Source organism: Bombus affinis, chromosome 1, assembly GCF_024516045.1.
Source record: "Bombus affinis isolate iyBomAffi1 chromosome 1, iyBomAffi1.2, whole genome shotgun sequence".
NCBI lineage: Eukaryota > Metazoa > Arthropoda > Insecta > Hymenoptera > Apidae > Bombus > Bombus affinis.
Genome location: NC_066344.1, coordinates 17,419,421 through 17,445,979, shown reverse-complemented (window position 1 = coordinate 17,445,979; position 26,559 = coordinate 17,419,421). Strand labels below are relative to the sequence as shown.

At 32.2% G+C, this 26,559-nt stretch overlaps 1 protein-coding gene across 2 annotated transcripts in view; it reads right to left on the bottom strand.

Moving 5' to 3' along the window:
* LOC126917790 (beta-1,4-galactosyltransferase galt-1) overlaps window positions 1-26,559 on the bottom strand; it is a 138,587-nt gene that overhangs the window by 28,407 nt on the left and 83,621 nt on the right. For both annotated transcript variants that reach the window (XM_050725069.1, XM_050725079.1), the window contains one exon: window positions 20,397-20,657. In XM_050725069.1, the coding sequence (XP_050581026.1) occupies window positions 20,397-20,645 (249 nt within the window). In that variant the 5' untranslated portion in view covers window positions 20,646-20,657. The remainder of the gene's footprint in view (window positions 1-20,396; window positions 20,658-26,559) is intronic.

The following is a 26,559-nucleotide window of genomic DNA, read 5'->3' as shown; positions in this document are numbered from 1 at the left end:
TATAGGAAATTACAATATATATTTTTTAATTTTTTTCTATTATTATATATATATACATTTTCTAATTTTTTTAATTATATATATAATATGATTTGTAATATATGATTATATCATATAATCCCTGTTCGGCCTTAGTTTCCCAGTTATTTATGAAAATATTTTCGACGTATGTAGTTTGATGTACGTTGGATGCCGATTACGCGTGGGTCAAGCTACTGCGGGTATAATATATGCATAATTATGTGTAATATAATTATATCACACGCTCGTGCCGCGATGTTTATATCTATATGTCACGCGCTTTCTCGCAATATTGTTTACGGTTCACCCGATATTTCTTAGACAATTTATCCACGATACTACAATTATAACTAAAAATTGTCTCTTGACCTTCCTTATATTTACAAATTGAAACATGAGATTATAAACCCATCGCGATCCAAGCATGTAATACGAACATGTCCGTAGATAAGTCGAACCCAAACCCAGGCGGCATCCAACACACATTACAGTAAAAATGTCAAAAACGTTTTCACAAATATCTGGAGAACTAAGACTTCTGTGTAATGTTAATGTTCCTCGGATTGAGATGAAAAATTACCGGTAAAATAGTAGATATTGGCTATGTGCAAAAAGGATCGCTATCAGACAGTAACAATATTGTATTAGGAATCGGAAAGGGCCCACGTGTGCATAAACACGTCGATGAACTAAAATAAGTTAGCTATAGGAGCTATTTAACTATACGAGCGCGTAACAAAATACAAATACGTAATTAAATAGCAATAGATCGCGTTTAGATATATGTATAGTAGTCAGACTCCGTGATACTCATAATATCCCTGAGACGACGCAAACACCCTTTTTGAAGACTGGAAACCACTGGAAACAACTAAGACTGGACCATGGAAATAGGGCACCTCTTAACCCTCCTTTTCTACAGCATCTGAGTGGGAGCAGAGATGTTAATGGCTGCAGAGAACACAATAAACAATCGGGAGTGTATTACGAAACGATGATATCATTATGACTTTAGGGAGCAGAATTGAAATTATCGAAATAGTTGGGAAGGAAAAGAGCAGAAATGAGATCAAAGATCAGCATCCAGGGACTAAGAGAATTCTCGAAATTAGAAACATCAAATTTCTCTTGGAAGTCAGATTAGTACGTTCTGAAAACCTAGCTTAAGTAGTTAGTGCAGAGCTACTACGCTATAGGGACAGGGTATTATTTATACGTACTTCGTTACTGGTTAGGATTACCTATAACCTACATAAAGTGCATCTCTGGTCAGTATTGCAAAAATTAAGGGACACCGTGTGGGACTTGATCAGCAACGGTGACTCCCTACAAGATATTGCAATATTTTGAATGAGCTCCCGACCCCGGAATTCTGTTACCACGACGGTGAGAGAGAAAGAGAGAGAGAGAGAGAGAGAGGGAAAAGGAAATCCGAAGGTGAAAGTAAGGAACGCGATAACGGAATAATCTGATAGCAACGCTGGAGATGCAGCAGAGACGAAAACGGGGGGTTTTCAGAATTACAAAATAATCAGTCGCTATGGCGGACAACTACCAGTGGAGAACTCCATGAGCCCATCATCACCTGAAAATTCCAAGTGAAACGCAATAATGAATTAGAAATTAGAACCCGGATGAAGCGGAAACTCATTTGGAAAGCGACAGTCACGATGAAATGGTGCCTGTATTGCAGAATGTTGGTCCCGTTAAGGAAAACTCATGCGGGGGTGGAGTACATCCCCTCCTGTATGGAGGAATTCAAGAAGCAAGCAGCAAGAAATCTCGTCATGAGCGTCCTCTGCGGCCCCTGCGGTTCATCCTAAGGAAAGTGTATGATTTACATCTCCAGGGATGTCTAGCCCGCTAGCTTAACGTGGTTTCAGCGCCAACGTCAACCCATGGGGACGACCGTCCGGAGGCCGCTGTATCTGCCACGTCTACCGTCGGTCCAAGTTCGACGCATATTATTTCGACAGGGGCCAAGTAACAGCAGTTATTGCGTTTCGCGAGAAACAACCAAGGGATCATGAAGCCGAAGCGCGGTGAATCTCATGGAGGTACAGACCAAAAATGAATACTGGAATCTAGACGGAACTGTGGGTTAAGCATAAAGTGACTATGTTGCGAGGTTAAATCAATGCAACAGACCTGGCATCGCACCTAAGGCTACGCAAACAGACTTCAAGGAAATCCTTATCGACCTCTATCTCGATACGTTCGAAAGCCTCGACACTATAGATACACTTGTGGAGCATCTGGAGCCAGCCTTGGAAATAATCCTGTCACCGGATTGCCTGTCACCAGGATGCTAGGCTGCACTACGATATAGGTCCTGTCATCTTAGCCGCTTTCTTAGTGCTCGTGCATGCCACGACAAGACAGGAGCAGACAGAAGAACGGGAGGAAACAAGGTATATCCCCATTTGTAAGCGATATGTTAGAATTTTTTAATAGTGTGTGTGAACGAGTAAACAGAGGCCGATCATTGTGACGCGGAAATTATCAATTCTACTAGACCGATGCATCTCTCTCTTTTCTTTCCTAGCCTCCCACATCAATACGTTTCAGGTAATTTATATATAAAATGAATATAAAGCTTAGGCGCTTCTCGTTCGGTTATTTGGTTGTCTTGTGGTTGCTACCGTAACCGCTCGCGTGCGCACATCACATTCTTAAAAAAGCTCAACTCGTTTGGCCCAATTTGAAGAAAGTTACTCTATTCCAAAGGGTGTACGACTCTATTCCAATACTTCTCTCTCTCTCTCTCTCTCTCTCTCTCTCTCTCTCTGTATGTATGAATTTGTACAATCTAACTTAATTTATGCGCTACTTAGTTTTATAACATATATGTGCTAGATTGTTGTATATGAAAGAAATGATTTCAAGAATGTGCAAAATTATTTAGAATTTAGTAAGTGGACGAAAACTATGCGGGGAAAATATGATAAGTCTACTTTTATTGATTTTTTAATTTTTATGTTAATTCGTGTCTGAAAAGAAGTTTTTTAATATGGAATATTCGTAGAAAGGAATAATATTAGTTTAACTGTTATATTAATTTAGCTTGTAAGAAGCAATATTAATTTGTATACCTAACGTTATTAGTATCTTTTAAACGCTCAAAACAATATTCGATAGAACATGCATTAAGGGAAAGTAAAATTTTATATATACTAAACTGTAATTAAATTCTATTAAATTTATTATAATGTAATAAATTTTATAATGCAACATGACAGTAAACATGTAATAAGTTTTATAATGCGATTTTTACAGTAAAATAAAAATGTCTTCTTAAGTTTGATAGAAATTTGTATATAGTATATAAGAACATAGAGACTACTATCTGTAAAATATAATCATACCATTAATCGAAAAAATTGATTGTACAATATTTTAGAATGGACCAAGCGCTCTATTTTCTTTCAGTAAATACTGTAAATTCCCAAAATCCTATCCCTTGCAACATCCTGTATATTCAATTTGCTTCTATACAACACAGATAATAATAATCTATGTTGATCTCTGACATATTTCGATATTACAAAGCAAGACCTTAATCTGCCTATAACCGATCTGTTTGTTCTGATATTCATGTCGAGAAAATTAAACAAAGCATTTAATTAAGATAACAGAAAAACATAGACGCGTTACGATGAATACTTAGTCATTGCAAATCCGTTCATTTGACGTTCAATACAGGCGCACATTTGCCTAATGGAATGCAAACTTGTCCATTCTGGAACACGCTAAGGCGTAAGATGACTCGTGACACGTGACAAATTTAATTTGGCTTTACCTTATAGCCAAGTGCTTTCTTTTCAGCCGGCTCGCGGCTAATTCTGCTCGGAACGAAAAACACTGTCCCGACATTGTCTCCTACTTACCATTACTATTTCCTCAGTTTACACGATGAAACGCGTTACACCAACTTTTCGTGTCGAATATATAAAAACCTTTTTGGTTTTAAAACTTCTATTTGGAGACCACGTGGAAAAGGTATGATAAGTCCATCTTCGTTGTCATTCTTAAATTTTATGTCACTCGACGACAGAAGAGAAGAATTTTAAGATATGAAATATTATTTAATAACTTAATGCAGTGAATAACCTGATAGATTTGGACATATTTGTCTGAAAATAGGTGATAATTCTAAAATATTTTGCAAGAAAAGAATAATACTAATTTGGTTGATACGTTAGTTTAATTTAATTAATATTAGTCTGCATAACTCTAATCTAGTTTATATTTCTCAAACTTTCGAGGAATTGACAAGGACACATATTTAATTACAAAATCAAATGCAAAGATAGTTTTATGTGAAATTTATTAATAACATGTTAGGTTTAGAAAATTCTGCTTTTACATTATATAAAGTTAGTAAAAGTGACTTATCTTTCTTTTCACATGTGGAATTCATTTATTATATAATATTTTCGTTATCGAATTAAGACTATTCGAAATTTTCAATATTTTTCATCTTCTTGGCAAAAACAAAGCTCATGAACAATCCTAAATGTAAAACTTATAAATTGCTATAAAACGTTGTAATATAACAAATAATTAAATAATTAAATAAAGTGTTATAATGTAATAGATAATTAAATAATTAAATAATGTGTATGAATTAATAAATATGGACATAGTGAATGATTAGCATACATTTATATCTATAATAATTTTGCAATGGATACAACATGACTACATATATCAATATATACTATATTTGTATATATATATAAATAACATATATTTGAACATAATAGTTTTAATATTTATATCATATGTACATGTACCTGTATATATTTATATGTCATATTAATATTTTGTGTTTTCACTATAGTTTTCGTTACAGCTCATATTTTTCTCAGTATGCTTCGTTTGCACTGCATGTCATATATTTTGTATAAACTGAAAGTATAGTTAACTTTCTTTAGGCATATTCTAATGTTAATTATTGTTGCTATTTTTTCATTAAACTACTTTACAATTAGTTCTTTTAATGAATTTTCTTAACTCAAATATAGTAAATTTATATCATTATTTTGTCATAATTAGAATCACCGAACATCAAAAGTTAAGAGATAGCGAATATTACATATTATGTAAACATAGTCTGTCTGAGAATAAATTGAAAAATAGGATAATATAATATAATAAATAGAATAATAGAAATAAACTAAAAAGAAAATGATTTTTATATAAAATTGTGTTTTCAAACGAAAAATCAAGTTGCAATTGCATGAATAAATAAAATATTAACAGAATAATAATTTTCGTTGGTGATATGTTTTTTCTTATTTTCGACATTTAAATTTTGTCCCATATTTCATATGATCTTATAATTTAACAGTACCAAAATTATAGTTTCAACTCATTCAAATCGTTCATCATAAATTAACTGAAATCAAATATAGCTTCTAATTGCTTCTGATTAAATACCGCAGCTAATATTCTTCCTCTTAGTTTATGTACATACTCGGAAACTTCCAACCTTGTTTCAATAACTCTACCAATCTTACTTAGCAACTTGTAATTTATAACTGCCCTTCTATTTATCACCCAGAACTTAGAGAACATTCTGCTTATGTATTTCTAACAAAATCAATATTGAACTAGTTGTCTTTCATTAAAGTTCTATATTAATCCCTTAAATTAGTTTCTTCGGCATTTAAAATACTAACTTATTTGATGGTAAATTTTCTTAAAGACTAAATCGATAAGAAACACAAAATATAAAATTAAATTAATATAGATTACTTAAATGGCGTTTCACAAATGTTTAAGTAGTCTTTCCTAGTTCCTTAAACTTTCATGTCTGACCCGACATCAATCTTTTCACCGATACTCGTATTTCGAGCGTAGCTTAATATTCTTCATTACAAATTTTTTATTACAAAAAATAAAGAGTACGAAATGTTGAGATTCCTATATTACACAAATTAAATTCCTTTGAGAAGTCGTAAAATTCACTCTGAACTACCCCCGAGCATTCCACACGAAATTCACAACGTCTAATTAAGATCTCTACTCACACGGGTGCATATTTTAAACCCACGTATTCCGCTTAATTCGAACAATTAATCGTGCTAAAGTACTACACTGTTCGTTTTAAACAATGTAATTAATCAACTTCTAAACGACCGAGGAAAAACATATAAATTGTACAGTGTATATTGAAAAATATTTTTTTCAAAATGGAAAATTCCTCCCTTTAACCTCTGAATTTTACACAGCCTCCAGCTGATACACAAAACAAGCTTTCAGATAGTACAATTTATCAACTTCTAAAAGACATAAATAAAATCATGCAAACTATACACAATGTTCAATAAAATATTGGACTGTCTGGAAAATTCGCAGCATTTTTTTAGTAGATGTCAACGTTAAGACTTTTTATAGTTAAATACTACGTATAAAGTTACGATATCTATGTCTGTTATTTTAAATCCTATCCAGTTTCCTAATGTCTACTTAGTAAATATATTTAGTGATCGAATTACTTATTGAAGCGCGTGTAAAGGTAAAAATACCGCCTAAAACCAAGAAAAGATTTATTCAATTTATGTAAATGATGCGGTTGAAAGTACCTTTGAAAAAAATGGCTTTAATTCAATTTGAAGTTGGTAATTTTTTATTTGAGGATACAGAACGTTCCGATATACTATCCGTAATTAATGGCATCGATACTATGATGTTAGTTGAAAACAATCCAGACTACTATGGGAGAGAGTGCAGCTATATTGAAAATATCAAATATTTACGGTACTTGACCATCTAAGAAGAATTGGATGCATAAGACCGGTCGTTACTATGTCCCTGGTTGCTATCCGCTCGACTGACAAACGAACTTTCCGGATAACTCCGTATTAATTTATAATTCATTTTTTTTAATTTATTTATAATTATTAATTTTTATTTTAATGAATTATATTTATTTGTTTAATTTATTTATAATTAATTCTTCGCAAACTTTCTAAATTACGCAAACGAAACTTGCTGCAAGTTTTTCTCGGACATTCTACGCGAAACTAACAGCTGTTAATTAAATGTTTGTTTAATCAATTAATCGCGCCAAAGTCATACACCGTTTGTATCAAACAATACGGCCGAGTTACAAAGGACACTGTGCTAATTAGAGAAATTACAAGCAAGAAAGAGAAAAAGAAGGGGCAATAGACGCAGTCGCGATCAAAAGTATTCTGCAATTCCGAGGAGATTGAAAACCGCTGCCCCAGAGACCGCTAATTAGGCTACCGAGCAAATAAGAAGAAGACCTTCGTTGCACTAATAACGAAACCGAGAAAAAAAGCATCTGTAAACGCTAATTCTCCGCACTTCTACCAGCGCAGCGCGGGAAACCAAGTGAGATTCGTGAAACTTTCGCTACGAAACTCTGGAACGGACACATACATACATACAATATACGTACTTTCGTTGTTCCCCTCGGAACGAAAATTCGACGTACACCAGCTTTTATCTCGCGCGGGAAACTCTTAGTCGTAAAGTGAATTTCAAATCGCCCGCCATAATCCACGACGTACGTACAGGTTTCAGTATGCTCTTGCGTACTCAACGTACTCGCACTAGCAACTGTATAGATATAAATCGTAGGCGAGTCGTGAGGACTATAAAAATTAATTATGCAGCTCGAGCGAGCGCGCTGTTAATTTTACGCCAACTATTTTAATCTTCCTTATTTCGTCATTAATACCAGCAGCGCGATACGTGCTGCTACGTTTCGCTGAATTATGTGCTTCCGTGTGATTCAGTTTCTGATTTCGCTTTTGAATTATGAAGTTGGAAATGGTTCTCGCGTCTTATCTTTGTCCCCTTTTCTTTTAAATAAATAAAATGTATCCCTTTTTTAATGTAGACAGTTATTGGAATTGTGTAGTAACGTTTATATTACATTATATAAAACTTACATAACGAATCAATTTTTACTAGTTATATCTTTACCAAATTTAAAGAAGAAAATTCCATTAAAAGAACCTTTTGTCTGCTTTCGAGAACCATTTAAGCGTTTAGAATTTTAATAATTTGCTGAGAACCGTACAAATAAATTAGAGAAGAAAGTATATCGAGGAATTTTCTATTGTAATTCGATTAGTTCTTATACAAAATTTTTTGAGAATTAGAAGTCGTAATTCGTATTACAAATACTATATATCGATGTAAGGATTTGTTCGAAAATGTATAGAAAAATAGGAATAGGTGAATATAAAAAAACTAATTTTTTCAATGTAGAACACACGAAGTATTGAAAATAATCAAACATTAACAGAATTTATTAATGTAACAAATCCAAGTTTATTACAATTATTTATTTCCTACTAACCTAGTATTATACTAAAATATAATTCTATACTAAAATATAATACTAATATACAAATATAAACATAATAAGAAGAACTACATCTTCCATGGCAAAATTTCTTTTTCAAGATTTTTTAGATATAAAAACATCTTTTTTGTAATACATACGAAGGTGATGCATTCAGCATTATAAAGTGTATATCTAGCAATAAGCAGTTCATACAATCTACATAACTCTAATAATTCTAAGAATAATAATAACGGTTTTAAAACATCAAAGTATAAGAATACATACGTAGCAGTAAATAATTCTTTATGAAAATTGAAGCCGTCAACGATCTCTCTTTCTCTCTCTCTCTCTCTATATATATATATATATATGTATTAGGTTGTCCGAAATGTTTCTTTCGTTTCATAAGGCGATAATAGATGAACAACAATTTCTGTTCTATATTATTTTATTGAATTAAGCATGATCCATTTCGTTATATTTCTATTATTACGTTCGTGCATAATTCAATGAACTAATATAAAACAAAAAGCATTGTGCGTCTATTCTTTCCTTATAAAACGAAAGAAACTTTTCGGACAACCTAATATATACCTATTTCTTCAAAAACGACTCAAACGATTCTAAAACAAAATACACAACGCAGAAAGCACCATTGCGAACTTTAACTTGTAGAAAAAAGAGTAATAAACCAGTCACTCTAACCACTTTATAATTTTCAACGTTAAGGCATCATATATCCAAAAGGATTTTCATACACAGTGAAGTAAATGAAAAAGATGAATACGAGTTTCTAAAAGCACTTGCACAGGCAAAGCGAAAGTTTCTGGTTAATAAACATTTCGTTTTTTCTTTAACCGCGGCAGACGCAGCCATATACAAGTTCATTGATATATAATGAATAAATGATTCAGCTCTTTCGCCAGTGGTAATTATCGCGTTAATAAGCGAAAGTCATAGCTATCCTCAGGCCGCTTCATTTGCCTGGCATTACGGCATTACAGCGTCAGCTTCTGCTCAATAGTTTATTAAGCGCCGATTTATTTCACTGGAAGACGAAATCAACGCGAGCCTCTATTCATCTTGATAACGGCTAGACGTATCGTTCACCTTTTCATTATTCCAACGATCTCTACATTTCCCTCGTTGTTCTACATTTCCCTTTTAGTTCTTGGTCGCGTGGCAGACGAGCGCGCGGGCTCTTTTCGCGATAAGGAAGACGAATTCAACTAGTCCCCCGTTCTTCTTATTCGCCATTCGTCTTCAGCTTTCTTCGTTCTTTCGATTTTCCGAATTCTAGTGAAATCAATTCTAAGTCAATTTGAACAACGATTCGCTGATACCATCGGTGAATTTTCAAATGATAAATTATAAGTAAACTGAGAATCGGTACGCGTTTATGGGAAATTTAAGTGTAGAAAAATATACAAGATACATGTAACACGCAAAAATATATAGGATATTATATAAAGTTCCTTATTATAAATGAAAAGGTATTTGTTATAGTATTTAAACTTGAAACTTACACACCCATCCGTTTATATGTTTTTGTACGTACTGTACTACTTTGTATTAATTTATTTCTATGTATAATACTAGATAAATAATAATAATGAGAATACAGTAATAACAGTAATATATTGGGTTGGTAACTAAATGATCGCGGATTTTGTCATTAGGTAGTATTAACAAAATCCGCAATCACTTAGTTGCCAACTCAATAATTCTAAATAATACATTCTTGCATTAAAGAATTAATTTCAATAAATATAAAAAAAAAGTTTCGTTTAAGTTGCACTTGCAATGGGAATATTGTAGAAAGGTTGCTATGGCAGCTTCGAAAAGAACTTTCAAATGACCTAGAACATGAATTCTAATTCCTAACAGGGTGAAATTTAATGCGCACTTGACACGTATGTACACATTAAAGAAAGATGAAGATATTGTGGTATGGCTAACGAATAATGTTTCTTGAAGGCTTTGTGGACAATCGTTTTGGGATTTGCAACTGCTACTTATAGTCAGGCATTTAGGAGAATCGTCCATTACAGAAAATAGGTCACAAGGGGCTATGCCCCTAGCTAATACTACGCGGCTAATGCTATGACAGGATTTGTAGTTTATGATATGTGTATCACTAGTTATAGATACTATTTAAAGATTCTAGTAATTCGTGACTCCCAAAGCTCTAATCATAAAGTAATGTTTCTTAATTGATATATCAGAACAAATAAATTTTATTCGTCTACATCGTACGTAAATTTGAGTTTCAAAATGCTACATTACAGGCAAATAGTTAATATTTAGGTCGACGATAAATGTATTGTAGATAACTTATGCAATATATTTATTGATGAATTGTATTAATGAGAAATTATTTCTATTAGTCGTTTCGTTTAAATTTTCCTAGTTACAGGATATACGGTTTCTATAAAAGAATTAGGCAATATTTTGGTAGAAAATGTATAAACACGAAGAACAGCACGAACTTTCTGCGATATCTGATACTATAGAATTTTTTTTAAAAAGCTATACGATTCATAAGTAGTCGTAATGGTACAAATTCGAATTTTAGATATGTTAAAAATAATTGTCACATTGTAACTTCTCACGAGCCTAACAGGTTAGCAAAAAGAGAAAAAGAAAATTTTCTATAATACTAGACGGTTAATCATCACAAGAGCTAATAAAATAAGCAATTAGAATTATTATTACTTAATTATTATTACTCTAATAATAGAATTATTATTAGATTTATTACTGTACAGTTTCACAACAAGAAAATTTGGTAACTTATGTGAATCTTATTCCTGACTTCAACCACCAAGATTCATGCATCGATGAAGCACGGCTGAAATTATAGAAACTTAAACAGTACGTTGCGTAAGCTCTAAGAACTTTAAAATAATAATGTTATCGCGTCTTTAGACTATAGTAAAATTGTATATAAATGGTTAAATACAGCGAAGCTTCGCGTAATCTTATTATTGCTCGACTATTTCGATAATTTCATAGTTTATTGCTAATTAAAGCACTTTATCACGGAGACGCCAACGAAATCAATACAGTTTCATTTGAATTTTAACGATGGAAAGGACGCGGAACGAAATTAAAGATCTGATCGAACGAATCGCGCCGGTATTTATTACGATTCAATAGAATTCCCGTTCGTTCTGAACAGCTTTACATTACAGTTCAACGGAATCACGTGTACCATTCCTATAAAAGCTATTTCCTGCTGGACGAAGCCACTTTTCCATCTCGGAAATCATCTGAGACCAATTTAGCCCCTAAACTCGATGTTGCTTTCTCGAACGTTCCGGAACCAGGAAATGCAGAAACGGCGCTTCGAGAAAAAAGGAACGGGGGAAGACAGGAAGCAAATAATGGCGCGAGAACAGCTAAAAGGGGTATGATCAAAAAGATTTCTACCCTGCAATGAGATCGTTCTAAGGAAAAAAGTTTAGTCGAGATCGATTTTTGAAAATGCTCCTCGATTGGTTGTGACTAATATTGTAGTTTGTAAATATTCACGACACGTGTTAACTTATTGGTACCATTACACAAAATGTAGTGAACAGTATAATATAAAATATAGAAAAATATCAATATTTTCTGTGCGAATTGTTCGTATTATAATTCCCTTGTCGTTAAATATCTTTAATTATTAAATTGCTGAATTCTTATAGTATCGTTTGTTGTTGCTTAAACAAATTTTCGTTTAATTTGTTTCCTTTATTAATCACAGAAAGATCATAAAATGACTCTTGTTCAAGTTAGTCTCAAGTTAGTCTTGCGTTTTCCTGTATGAAAACGAAAGAATTCTGTAGCATTTCAAATTTCTGTTCAGTACATGTCAACTTCTTTCCAACAAAATATTCATCACATTACACAATTGCTGTAGATGTGTTTATGGTGATATTACGAAAGAACTGTGTTTAGTTTAATTAGATCACGAACTTGTGGAATTAGAACCTTTGTAGAACCGTTCGATTTCCATTCGATTATAAATCAGGACGTGGATCATTTTTCATAATAATTTGTTCTTAACAGGTACGGTGCATTATTATATAAAAAGGCGAAAAATTTAGCAAGAGCCATTTTTTATACGAGTTCTTTGATTATATCATGGATCGATTTATAACTGAGTTACTATAAATTACCATGAAAAAGTGATACGTTAATTTTTGAAAAATAATATAAAATAATAATTATCAAATTAAGGAATTCTCATTTTATCATATTTCATTTAGTATACTTTTTAGTTCTTTTTGGAATCTTATATGTCGAAGTTATTATAAATTGCGATAAAAAATTAATATACTGATTTTGAAGAAGTGATTTTGCTTTAATATCTCGCGTGACAAATATTTATTCTGAAAACCGAGTAATATGAATAAATCAAATAATTGGGAATTTTAATCGTCGGCTGCAAGTGGAACGATATGGAAATACATTCTCCGGGTTACGCGACAACACCCTAGAAAAAGAAATTTTAATTTAAGATATTCAGAAAGAATTGATTCGACTTCATTTTTGTAATCCCCCATTTGAATTGCATTCGCGATAACCAGTTACAAATGGAAAGTGAAATAAAATGAAAATATCATTATGCGCAATCAGTGTGAAACTAAATACCAATTAACTAGTACGAAATAGAGGCGGATCTATGAATCGTATTTTAGTTTATCTATCTCTTGCACTGGTACTTTATCTAGCACATGCTAGTGCTATTTAGAATTTGTTATCTTTATTGTCGGAATCCTAACAAGAGAAATATTTTCTCTCTGTGTATAATATTTTTTAAAATTTATCGCAATTTTTATTTCATTTCGTTTTATTAAAAGCGCGAACGCAAGCAAAACTTTACGAAAATACAAGCTCGTAGGTGTGAATAAAAATATTTTAATTAAAACATTTCTCATCATTTAAAGTGAACGGTACAAAAATTTGTAAAACGTAAATAAAGATATAAATAAATACATATTGCAGTGATATAAATAGAAGTTCTTAGAAGTTCTTTTATTTAAATAAAAGACCATTTTATCAAATGTTAAATGCCCTATTTTATCAAATATTTCGATATAAACAGAATTTTATCGAAAGAATATTTATTTAATACAGGTTCACTTTTGCTGTACAGTGAATATAAGCTGAAGTTTGTCTGATATTTTTATCTATGTGTTTATATCTTTTTATCGGTTGAGTTATGTACGTTTCTTTCTGAAGAATGCTTGATATCTATAAATATTTTGAGATTTCTGATTAAAATAACATGCAAAGCCTATTGCAGGTGCGTAAATTATGTCACGAGAATATTTCTATTGCAGTAACGAATTTTAATTTAGAAATTTTAATTTTCATGTTTCGTAGTTATTTTACATAAAACATAAATATAACAAAATATATATAAATAATCGATATAACTCTATACATAAATATTATCTGCATAAAAAAATTAAAATATTAAACTTCAAGTAGCGTGTATGATGGAAAATTCCAATTTTTTTCTATATAACAATTATCTCTTATATTTTTCATGATCTTACTAAATTAAAACAAATTTTATACATTGTACGATATAAATACATATGTATGCATTTACGTACATCGTACAACGTACAGTTACGACAAATCCAAAAGAGAGAAGAAAGTTCTTTATTTTACTTAATAGTTTACGTTATAAAGCACATATGATGAGAACGAAATAACATATTTTATACAATAAATTAACAAAATAATTAGACAATAAAAGGACTGAAGAAAACATTCGATTTATACCAAATACCAATAAATACCCTAATACTTATGATTACGAATGTATGTATATTATCAACAACGTACTATAAAACTCGTTCAGATATTTGAACCGAACTTTATGTCACTAAAATTCCTTTTTCTAAATATTTTAACCGTTTTTATACACAGAGGGTCCTGCATGATTGGAAGAGAATATATTTTTAAAACCAAATAGAAATATTATAAGGTAAAATAAAATGGCACAGAGAATATGTTGGGTATCGTTTGTCACGATTTTTTAAACAATCTAACAGAAAAATGTTCTGAACAAAAATTAGTTAATATTAAAACGATCACGCGGTGTAACATGAAAGGTTATTAAGAATTTTGTTCAAAATAGATTTTTATCGAATCGTCAAAGGAGTCAACAAAATGTTCAATCAGTCAAAGCTATAGAACGAAAAATATTCTAGAATTAATTGGACGGATTTCTATGTATCAATGAATTGGAAAAGTGGAATTACAGCTCTTTTTTAAATAGAATTCCATACTTTCGTCCACGCCGATCGATAAATTGGATACTTAAGCAAACCTTTCGTCACAGTAGAAGAAACGGAACTTGAGCAGAGATTAATCAACGTCACCTGCTAAGTATTATAACGAGTACGCTACTTTGAATATCTTATACACTTTTTGCCTATTACGTACATTTTGTGTATTTTTGCATTTCAAATTCGCTGAATTCATGTAAATACGCGATCTATCAATCAAGCTTTCTTTTCATTCTCTACAAAATTATACCGAAATTCAATTTTACGATTATCACAAAATTCGAAACCTGATAAATTAAAACAGATATAATTACACTCTCTACATAGACATCGCTATTGTATCTATAAAAATGCATAGACTTAATCTTAGAATTTTCATTTTTCCTGTATCGTTTCACTTTGTCCTACGGTGTGTTTTCCATTTCTTCCCAGCTTCAATGGCATATCGTATCCCGTGGGCGTTACTGCATGGGCCATCACGTATACGTATATCATCTGGGTGGCATCAGAATTTTTGACGAGCGCGTCCTTCACCCCGACGCGTCGCTAGCACGGAAACTCGAAACACAGGGAAAAGCAGGCTGCAATCGATATTCGTTTTAAGTAGCGGCTATATCAATGCCACGCGAACTGCTTCTTATTCGACTCTTTCGCTGCACCGTGAATCATTGTCCGACACGGTTATACCGGATGAAAGAGAGAAGCGAAAGAGCATATAAAACAGCTGGAGTGAGGTTAAGAGACGCGTGAGGCGTGTGCTATGCTAAAGGGGAAGAGGTAGAAGAGCACGAAATAAAAGGAAGGAATAAAAATAGGAGCGTGAGTAGCAGCGGAAAGCAGTGACAGGGGCAGAAATCGATGGTCCAGGATGGCAAAGTTTTCCGTCTCCACTTTTCTTCCGCTTTGTACGAACAAAGAGCGACCGAGTATAAAGTTGAGCCCTTGCCATTAGTTCGAAAGTCTTTTGCCAGTTCCCTTTTGCCTCCAACAGGAAACGTTTGAGGATTATCGACCCCGCGAGCAACGTGCGAGTTCTCCAATGGAAAACCCACTCATTCACCGAACTCGCCCGATATCTCTTGCTTATTACTACCGTGGAAGAAGAAAGAGTGGACGAAGAAGTAAGAAGAAAAGGAGAAGGACCCCGAAGAAAGTTCTGATGGTCAGAAGGAGTAACTCGGTTGTCACGGATTGCCAACGGCCATTGAGACATTTTAATTTCCCCGAGGGTAAGCCGCGAACACCAAAGCACGATTTTAGGTCATAATCTGCGACCTTTTATTCGCGATGATTGCGAACTTTATAGCGGAGATTAAAATGGTTTCCGGACCCGATGCAGAGGGGAACCTCGGGTTCACCTACGACCCCCAATACGCTCTTGCTCGTCCTTCTCGCTTTGTCCTTTCAAAAGATCGAACGAGCCGAGATAGAGAGCGGTTTTCCAGGAAATTAAAATTTATTTAGTCGATTGCGTCGCAAAGAGGCTGCTATTGTGGTGTTTGTTTTATTTCAATGATACATTATCGATTGAGTAGCATCGTACGATGTCTGTGATAAAATACTATATTGATTTTGTTATAATCGAAGTTAATTAGCACCGTGAAAAACTCAAATACTGCGATTCTTAGTTTCCTAACCGTCTTTCGGATTGATTTTTCAATTTATAAATCTACCTCGAAAGGTCACACGAAAGTTGCGCGATACGAGTAAATGAGTATATCATTTTCGAACATTTAGACGAACGTGTACTGTAATCTGTTAATAAAATCGATGAAAATGTTAAAACAGTAGATTTAAATAAATGAATTAATGAAAAGTATTATCTCTCCCAACTGATTCTCGGACAACTTTTAAAATTATTATATATGTTTTCTATAAAATTATTCAGTGTAGTATATGTATATTTATATTACGATAATATCTTTAATTTCAAAAATACTGAACTGTAAACTTCGCAATCAGGATCTTTGTAAATTGACTTTTCCACGAGTTCACGACGAAATTTTGTTTAAAAAATATAACCAACTCCGTAGTTCTGTTTAATTAGTTGTAAGCTTAAAATATTTACATCTGTTAGACCATCGATGAGACAGAGATAATCTACCTTCGACATAAAATTACTTTGAGCTTTTATTAGAAAATTATAACATTCGATTAAAATTAATATGCTTCTAATATCAAAATATTATTTTAATATCGCATGCGATCTTTCTTATTAAATCTAAAATCAAATAAAATTTTAATCCATGCGATTACTATTTTATCGACTGTATCGATGCTGTATTTTTATTTCAATATTAATTTCATAATTTTTTCTTTCTTTTCAGCTATAATTAATTAGCTCAACTGTGTACATATCAGTAGCGTCATCGTGTATAAACGCTGCGTTGAAGTATATATGTTTTTACCTTTACAAATGTACTTCCCATTCTACATAAACTATATTTATAAACTATGAATAAAAATTGCGATAAGCAATTCGCGTTATCAATTTTTTCTACACCTCGCTATGGTATAGCTTTTTACAAGACACGTTGCACATACGCCTGTACGTTGTCAGCGATTCTGACGTTATCGTTATCCAACTGACAAGTACCGTAAACGTTGGTGCAGCGTCACGTGTGCACACAAACAATAATTTCGATATGCACGCTCGTTACAACAAACTGACATCGTATATCATTTATCACGTTTTAATATCGCAATCTTAATCTCGGTGCCGAATCAATGAACGCGAACCGTTAATGCAATGAATCATCTCTTAAACCACTTCGATCGTAACGACGAAACACTGGAACTCATTCAGAGAAAGAGAGAATAACCAAGAACTTAATGAACTTTCAATTTGTTAAATTGACTGGCAACGTTTGTTTCACTTAGATTCACAATTAATCGACGAAGTATGTAAATTGCCGCGTCGAAAAAAATGTTCTTTGTGATCGTAGTTCACTGTGTACGATATATCATGCGAAGACAGGAAACTTTTATTGAATAACCGCTGAAAAATATGAATTATCGAATGTAATTACAATAAATGGTTACGCGTTTATTTGGAGCGTTTGAGCAGTCAGTGAAAAAGAATGCTGATCGATTGGAAACAATTTGTCGTGCGAATTTTATTGAAAACTTAGAAAAGCGAACGCATCTACATCAATTTGTGATTTTTTCTACCATCAATCTTGTAATTTAATATCCATTTCACCACCTTTTAGTATAAAATATACGTACGTACGTTTTACTGAACTAAATTATTATTGCATTATACATATACATCGAAATCGAACAAATATTTAGCGTAGATCAACTCATTGTTACTATGGAAACTTGCAAAAAAAAACTCTATTATATTGATCATTTATCGATTATTGAGGTGCGTTGAAGATAAAAAGGCATAAGCACTTGAACATATTGATAAAAAGTTAAATTAAGTGAATATTTGTTGTATCGTCTATTATTCTTATTTCTGAATTATTTTTATTAAACACATTTAGTATAATACATTTTAAAGTGATCCTAAATGTATCTACATAGCATACTTAATGAACATATTCCGTTAATGAATCAATGGCCTATTTAAGATAAAACATCCTAAAAGATGAAATAAAATAAATTCTATAATAAAAAGAAAATGACAGCCATTTACCATTTATTATTTAATCATCGCTTGACAAATGGCAAGAATTAGGTAGCGAATTTTCTGAGAAAATTATTTCCCTTAAATCTTGTTCCTCTGTAAACTTATAATTAAAATATCGTAGTATATGCCCGTTATTAGAAAATTACAAAGAAGAAGTACGATGATTAAAATCTCCTATTTCCTGCGAAAATCAGGTTTTTAAATTTAATACACTGTACGTTTAATCTTAGGATCGAATACGTATCCTTTTTATCTTGAAAATTCAAAGACATTAATTGTCATTACTACGTCTTTGATACTTCACAAAAACTTCATAGGTTTATTCTACGATATGAGATTTATATCTTCGAACCTAAGAGGTCGTTTCCTCCTCAACTTCGTCCCGTTTCAACTGTTAAAATACTCCCTCATAACCGTCAAAGCGAATCGTCGTTAAATCAGAAAATCAATATGTTTATCCCATGTGACGCTTATTTATTTTATCGGACAATCTGTGCCGAAATCACCGCTGTTTGCCTGTGGTCCCGACACAGTAGCGATTAAATACATATTCAAATCATCTGAAACGAACGGTCGTGCCACCACGATCGGTGATCAAATAAGGGTGAACTATTTTCCGCTTTTTCTTCCCTTTGCTAGGAATACCACCCTCTACTCCATTATCCGATCAATATTTGCATACGACTAACGACGAATAAAGCGGTTAACAAAACAGAAATAAATAGCGTTGATTGGTGAAAACGGCCCATCGAACGATAGTAAATAATTCGTTAAACGAATCGCGGCTCGGTTAATCGCGAGGACCTGCTCGCGTACCAGGTCCGAAACAACCGAGCCAATTTTCTCCCGACGTTTATTTCAACGGTGCGGCTGTTAAATGCACAGGGTGTTTCCGAAAGTTGGTATCAAATTTCAGGAGCATGTAAGTAGTACGCTTTGAAACAGGCAGGCAAAGTCGTCTTAATAAACACGAGTCGAAACATCGTTAGTTCCGGAGTTATAAGACGCTTTCAGCTACGAGCCTGTAACATTACACGAGACTCTACTGCGTGAAAAAATCTTCGCGAACTGTAGGCAGCGAACAAATGAATAATACCTTCAACGACATGTATAAGCAAATAAGAGAGATTGAGTTATTAAGAAACGATAACTTTCGAGACTGCGCAAGATCGAAATCAGTTCGTGCTATGTTACCGTACGGAGTAAATTATTAGGTCATCCCATAAGTTCGTGCCGACTTTTATGCATACATTTCATTTATTGTGTCGATTTATAAACATACGGCGATAAGGGACCAATGCACTTGAAAAACGGGAAGAAGAAAAGAAGAAGAAAAACGGAACGAACTTATGGGATAACCTAATATATCATAACCGATCGTCATTTTCTTATCACGCAATATATCCGAGTATTGGCTTGTTGGAGAACGTTGCTGCGAAATTAAATTTTAAGAGAAATTGGATACTCTATTAAACGATACAATGAATTTCTTGTTCCTTTCTATGGTGCCATTTTAAAAAGATACTTATTATTCTTTTCAGCGACGAGTTTCTTCGTTCTTTCTTGAAACATTCAGTTCCCCGTAATTAAAACGAAAGTTAGAATCAGTTTGAGTATGTTATATCCAATGAATGGAATTGAACATCCCAGCCAAAGTTCGATACTTTTAGTCTGCTTTTCACCGTCACACAAAGCCCGTAATTACCTTGATAAATACAAAACTTTCTAAATGCAAAACTAATTAACGAATTTCGGATTGTTCCCTTAAATTTCATTTTCCCCACTGCATCAGACTCTTCTTATGCCATCAGCATCACGATTCAGCATTTCGTTCGATCGTACCTTCGTATGCGGCATTAACTGCCAAACAGGCCACAAATTTTTCCAACAGCCTAACGCGTAATATACTTTCCTTTTGCGAAACGTCTTATAACTCCAAAACTAATAACAGTTGCATCCACTACGTTCGCTATGACCTTTCTCCTTGTTTCCACGAGTACTACACGCTCCTAACGTTTGGTAGCCAACTTTCCGAAACACCCTGTAGAGTATGAGATTCATATGGAGCAATGGCGAAGTTTAATCAAGCGGATACAAATGGTTCTAATTGCGTACTTACTCCGATTTCCCCGTAATCCGGACGATCGGGCGCAGCCGGCAATCGATGTCCACTCCTGTGACCTCCTAGGGCCCCGGTGCCACCTACGCCCACGCCATGCCTATCGTCGATCAGGAATATCTCCGTAAAGACGATCAAACCGAACACGGCGAAGAACATGACCACCAGCATGAACGACATGCTGGCTCGTTCCTTCAGAACGCCAGCGTTCGCCCGGCTCCCGCTGGAACCGCTCCTTCGGGAACCCATCCTCCAAAGCTTCTGTCGACATCATCAGAGAAATTGTCAGGTCGTTTAGGTCGGTGTGTAGATCGATAGAGTGGAGGGACGAATTCGAGCGATTTGTAGGTCAGTGGTGTTCTCGAATTCGAGGATTCGTTTAGGTACATCATAAATTAAGGAAATATCGCAAGCAAGTTACATATATATATTTGGTTGTCCGAAAAGTTTCTTTCGTTTTATGAAGAAACGATAGACTTACAATGTTTTTTGTTTTATATTATTTTGTCGTGATTTAATTACGTACGATTCATTTTGTTCCGTTGAGATAAGCACCGTGACATTTGGTTTGTATGAAATTTCACTGTTATAAAAAACACGTTTGCGAAAGAAAAACACTTTTCGGACAACCTAATATATACATATACAACCTAATATGTACATATTGGTATACAGATATTTTGGATTTTGTATACAGTACATACAGTAAATACAAAATGTATTTGCACGTTATTGTAGCACTATTGTAGCATTTGCATAGTAATTAATTAGATTAGGCTTCGTATCATTCAGTAGCGCTCACGTATAACATATACAAAAATTATTGTCATATAACGTGCAAGAAATATACATTTCGCCTGCTAGTTGAATGTTCTAAATTTCAAAACGAAAGACAACAACACAGCGTCCCAAGTGACGTCAAGACGACCCTAAATAAGAAGGAAGAAATAAAGCGACTCTTAGAGTTTCTAAAAAGAACACAAACATATTTCAATTAATCTAGCCGCAGAGAAGTAACTGCATTCATCACAACTGACATGTTTTTTAGGTATTTAACTATGCTCATTAATATAAATATCACTTTAAATATCGTACATATTTATGATGAAACAATAGTATAATAGTAATTTAATGTAATATTGTATAAACCTATGGAAATGTAATCGTATACGACCGTAGTTATTATCGATCCTCAGAGGTAGATGCGTTTCCAAGTAAATAAACTAAAAGTATGCATTTATATACTAATTGATTAGATGAAATTTCATATCATTTGGTAATACTTTCATACGACGTATACAAAAGTTTGATACTATGAAAATGAAACGTATGGATCTTGGTGAAAATGTGCCTCGTTAGAGAATAAAAGTGTGTGCAGCTATTTCTTCCAGCCATTGTGTTTTTAAGCGTTGCTCAGATTAGTCGAGTTACATGAACCCAAATGATTTCAAGCGAAGCGAATTGACTAATGGCAAGAAGGATAGAAACCTGAAATAATATTTCAAGTTAAATAAATAACCGGTTCAAGCTGTTGAAATGCTCTCAAGTTGCTTGAATTTGAAAAGCTTGCATGAGGTTTTAGCGAGACTTTCATTATGTGTCTTTTTTTTTTTATAAGAGATTCGAGTACGATGAAAAAATATGCTCATCTTTAACTATATTTTATGGAGACTATATGTACGCTGTTACTTATGTACAATGTCAGAAATATAGAAAAACATTTACAACTTTAAAGAATTATTTATGTAGTGCGTTTCTATCATTGAAATCTATAGTTATATATTGTATATTGATTCAGTTGTACTCTTTATGTATACAAAGTTTAAATATATGTATACGTATATACGAATATATTCATTGTTTATGGTAATCGACAGTATGCAATAAGACAGCTTTCAACATCTTAAGGAATTCAATTAATTTACATGTTACTTGAAGCGCATAGCGTATGGTAAAATTCATCGAGTGGTTATACGTTAGTTAAATCCATATTTTATGAATTTCCGAGCTACCTCGAATTTTTTTTAAGGGAAAGAAACAAATAAAAAGATTAATTCTAAGGCTCCAATTTGTTTTTTTCGTAAAGTTTTCATCTGAAACTATTTCGACATTTTTCGTTCCAGCGTTGCTTCGAGAAAATAAGATATCGATATTATAACAGAAGTGTCATAATAAAAATACGATTTACATGAACTTCTGAACGGCAATATACATTTTTTAATAACAATTTGAATTAGTTTATACATTATATCGTAACAGTGGAAATTCCAAACCTGAAATAAAACGAAAATAGCATCGTAAAATCGCGTGATTCTATTATACGTGTATATTGAATAAATTATTTAATAATTTAATATTCATCCTTTATTTCTGTTCTCTACATATTGAAATTTAAAAAGTTTCCCCGGAGTCATGGTAAATCCTTTAAAAAAGGAAGACAGTATTACATGATCACAGGCTCGAACGTGTGAAGTTTTAAAACTCACTTTCCTCGGTAATGTTATACATAAGTGATATCGGTCTGAAAAGCGAAGTTTCAAGCGAAAGTTTAGTCGTTGAAAAAGATTCAGGGCAAATTCGATCGAATATTGAACAAACGCCTGTTTTGCGGCACGAAAATAAATAGCTTAGATGAAACGTTTCAGAAAATTTAGGTCTCATTTGGAAGTATATGGAAAATCTAATCTTTTTGTTACTACGAATGCATATTACGAAAGTTTTAATTCTAGAATTATTATATACTTCGAGGGTTTCTAAAGTTTATATAAGGTCTATATGTACTTATGGTTCTATTTAAAAGTAATAGACTTAAAGCTAATGTAGCGAATAGAAAAATTAGTATCTAGAAATAGAGGAAAAAAGGGATTTAATTTTGAAGAACGTCCAATAATCTTTAAAAAAAGAAACTCGTCTAGAGCAGATACTTGCTATAGAGAGAGGTAATTTCTAAATATTTAACAGAATACATTTTTTGGAATTGTTCCAATTCGATAGCTCAAATCCTAATTTAGTTTTAATCCAATAGATCAAGTTCTAATTTAGAATAATTCTAAATGCACACAATAAATGGAATCATTTATCAGAATGTTATTGCCTGTTTTATCTGCCACTATATTACCCTTAAAGTTTAGTAAAGTCGTTGTTGAGAATTTTGTACACAATAGGCAGTTTCCTTTTCAGCGTAACAATGTAACAACAGTAGATACAACAATAGTATATTTATTGATTTACTTTCAATCATTGATATATCGAACATTATCTTTTAAGAAATCATTTGCTTCCTGTGTAACGTCTTCACCCTCTTATTAAATAGTATCTTATTTTTTCTATTAAAAATTGGTTTACATCATACGACAAATAATTTATAACGGCATATAACAAATAGAGCAAATAATAATTTATTACTATTATTTTCATCCATAAAATTTTTATCCTCTCCTTTTATCTATATTATTCTATTAAGACAAAAATTCAGCAATTATACGATATAGAAACAGATATATTATAAAATCACATTAAATGCACATATATATCACATTTGACCTAGTTTTTAAAATAATATCACTTTCATGTTTCAATAGTTTTCCTCTTTTTTACAAGCTAAGCTAGAATTATTGATTTTACCGGTAGAACGTGTCGAGAATCTTCAGATACTCCATCACTATATGAAACACGGTTTCATGTTCAATGTAAAAAAAATCAATAACTGCATACGTAATCAATATCGAATGTTTGCAGACAGGTTTGATATTAAGTTGAAAAATTATTATTTTAATTGTCTCACAATGAAATATTCAATATCGATAAAATCTTTCCTGTTATTAATGAACTAAGGTACGCACACGCTATTTATGTATTTACATATCATTTTAATTTATCCTGAATACTTTCTTTTTCTTCAAGTCTTATAACTGCAACCCAAACAATTTCACAATTAAGATTAATAGTTCTTATCTCTGATTTGTATCGAATATTACGAAAATTATAATATATCAAAGATTCAAAAAAACTAAACGCAATTTCGGATTTTATACAAATTTAGAATCCTTTCGTTGTATGTTCAACGATAACAAACATTTTTATTAATTTCTTATTTCTTCAATTGTCAAGATTCCCACGTAGAAAAGAAGAGTTGAACGCACAATGTTGGACTTTATGCAGATTTTATGTCAAAATTTCTTATGCTGATGATAATTAAACATATTATATTTTCAACGTTATTAGCAAAGAACGAAATACTCTGACTCTGACCTATTTGCTTTAGTAAATCAATTGACTACTACACAGTATAATTGATAAACGTTGAAAATGACGGACGCAGATCATCATTTCATTAAGGACTCGTAAGCTTCACACTCAGGTTCTAATTGACTCGTGAGTGCTGGTCAATAACAGCTACAGAGACAGATGACAGACAGTTTTTAGATCGTTCCTGGTAACTAGGTCACGATTTGCGCACCTGCTTTTGATCTCGTAATGATCAATTTCCTAACGTTAATTCAATTCGCAGATTCATACCAACAATGTTACATTATGAAAGCTCTCAGAAAGCGTTTCACTGTAGTTCTTCGACTTTCCAAACATGGTTCTAATTCTAATTTAGACGTTGAACGAGAAATATCAAAGAACTGTAATTAGGCAAACATAATTGTATCTTCGCAATTATTAAATTCGATTTGCGTATATTTTTATTTGTATTATAATGGATTATCATTTTTTAATTAACCACGTAATATCAATAAAACGCTCGATTATTACGTTATATGCTTCTATTAATAAACACTGCAGAATGTATATTATTAAAATGCACTAATTATTAACTCTTACTACGGTGGTTCACTGTAATTAAATTTTGATTAACTGTAATTAAATTGTAATACACTGAATAGTAGATACATTGAAAACTATAAAAATTTAAAGAGACAAATTTAATAAATAAGCAAGAACCTTCTTGAAAAGTAAGTACAGTAAATATGAGTATACAAAGTATTTAGTCCATTCTTGAATACATTAATATTTATGTCATTCTAATCTTTCATGCGATAAGTTCTACAAAATTAGAGATAAAATAATATCTTTTAAGTTAATCATTTTCAAACGCAAGTATTTTAATTTTTGTATAGGAAATAAGGAAAATATATCGATTGGTGTAATTTAAAGGTATACCTATAGCTACATTTTTAAAAAAATTCAATAACAATGTTCATCGTTCTCCAAAGCGTCCTGAAAACAATTTTTTACATCGCCAAAATAACTATATAATTGTACAATATTAACGGATCCAGGATAATCGAAACATAGTTAAATTATCCTAAAATTTGTACTTATTTCGTAAATATAAAAAAAACAAAATTGTTTAGTAATCATATTTATCAATTCAAACGTAGCTAATATCGAGGAAGTGAAATTAAGACTTTCAACATATTTTATTCATTCCCCGTTTTATTTTATGGACTGGAAAATTTATCGACTTAATAGAAAACAGTTCTAAGATTTGTAAAGACGCCTATACCAAAAATCGAAGCGACCATATCACGTAAAATAATAAATTTAAAAGATTAATTTAAAGTCTTATTTCTAAGACTAGTTTGAAGAATCAACAAGAGATACGTATTAAGGAATTATAATTTATAAAAAAATTTTAATTTATAAAGAAAATTAAATTTTAATTAATATGAAATATGCATCTTTTTATTTCATTAATAATTCCGGTATTTATATTCTTCCAAATTTAAAACGACAAACGCATGAGAAAATGCATATTTTGAAATCCATAAAAATTCTCACATCAAATCTTATATAAAAAATTAAAGCGGTTATTTCATGTATTCAGTATTCATAAGTTATTTCCATATTAGTTTATATATGAAATAGTAATTTTTTAAATATAAAATTTATTAGTTCTTACTGTAAATAACAGAAACCAATAAAAATGTAATTGTATATGTCTCGGTTAAAGTTTCAAAATGAAAAACTTTTAATTGTTTCCAAGAATTTCTAAAAAAAAATATCACAATTTGACCTCGCCGTTAAACCGAAAAATAATAATTGTTCCGTGATATACATCTGCTGGTTCCATCAACCAATCAATTGGTTTCGTTTCACCGCTTTTTCAATAACGTCATCTAATTGATTATTTAATGAGAAGGAAAACTCAGGAGAC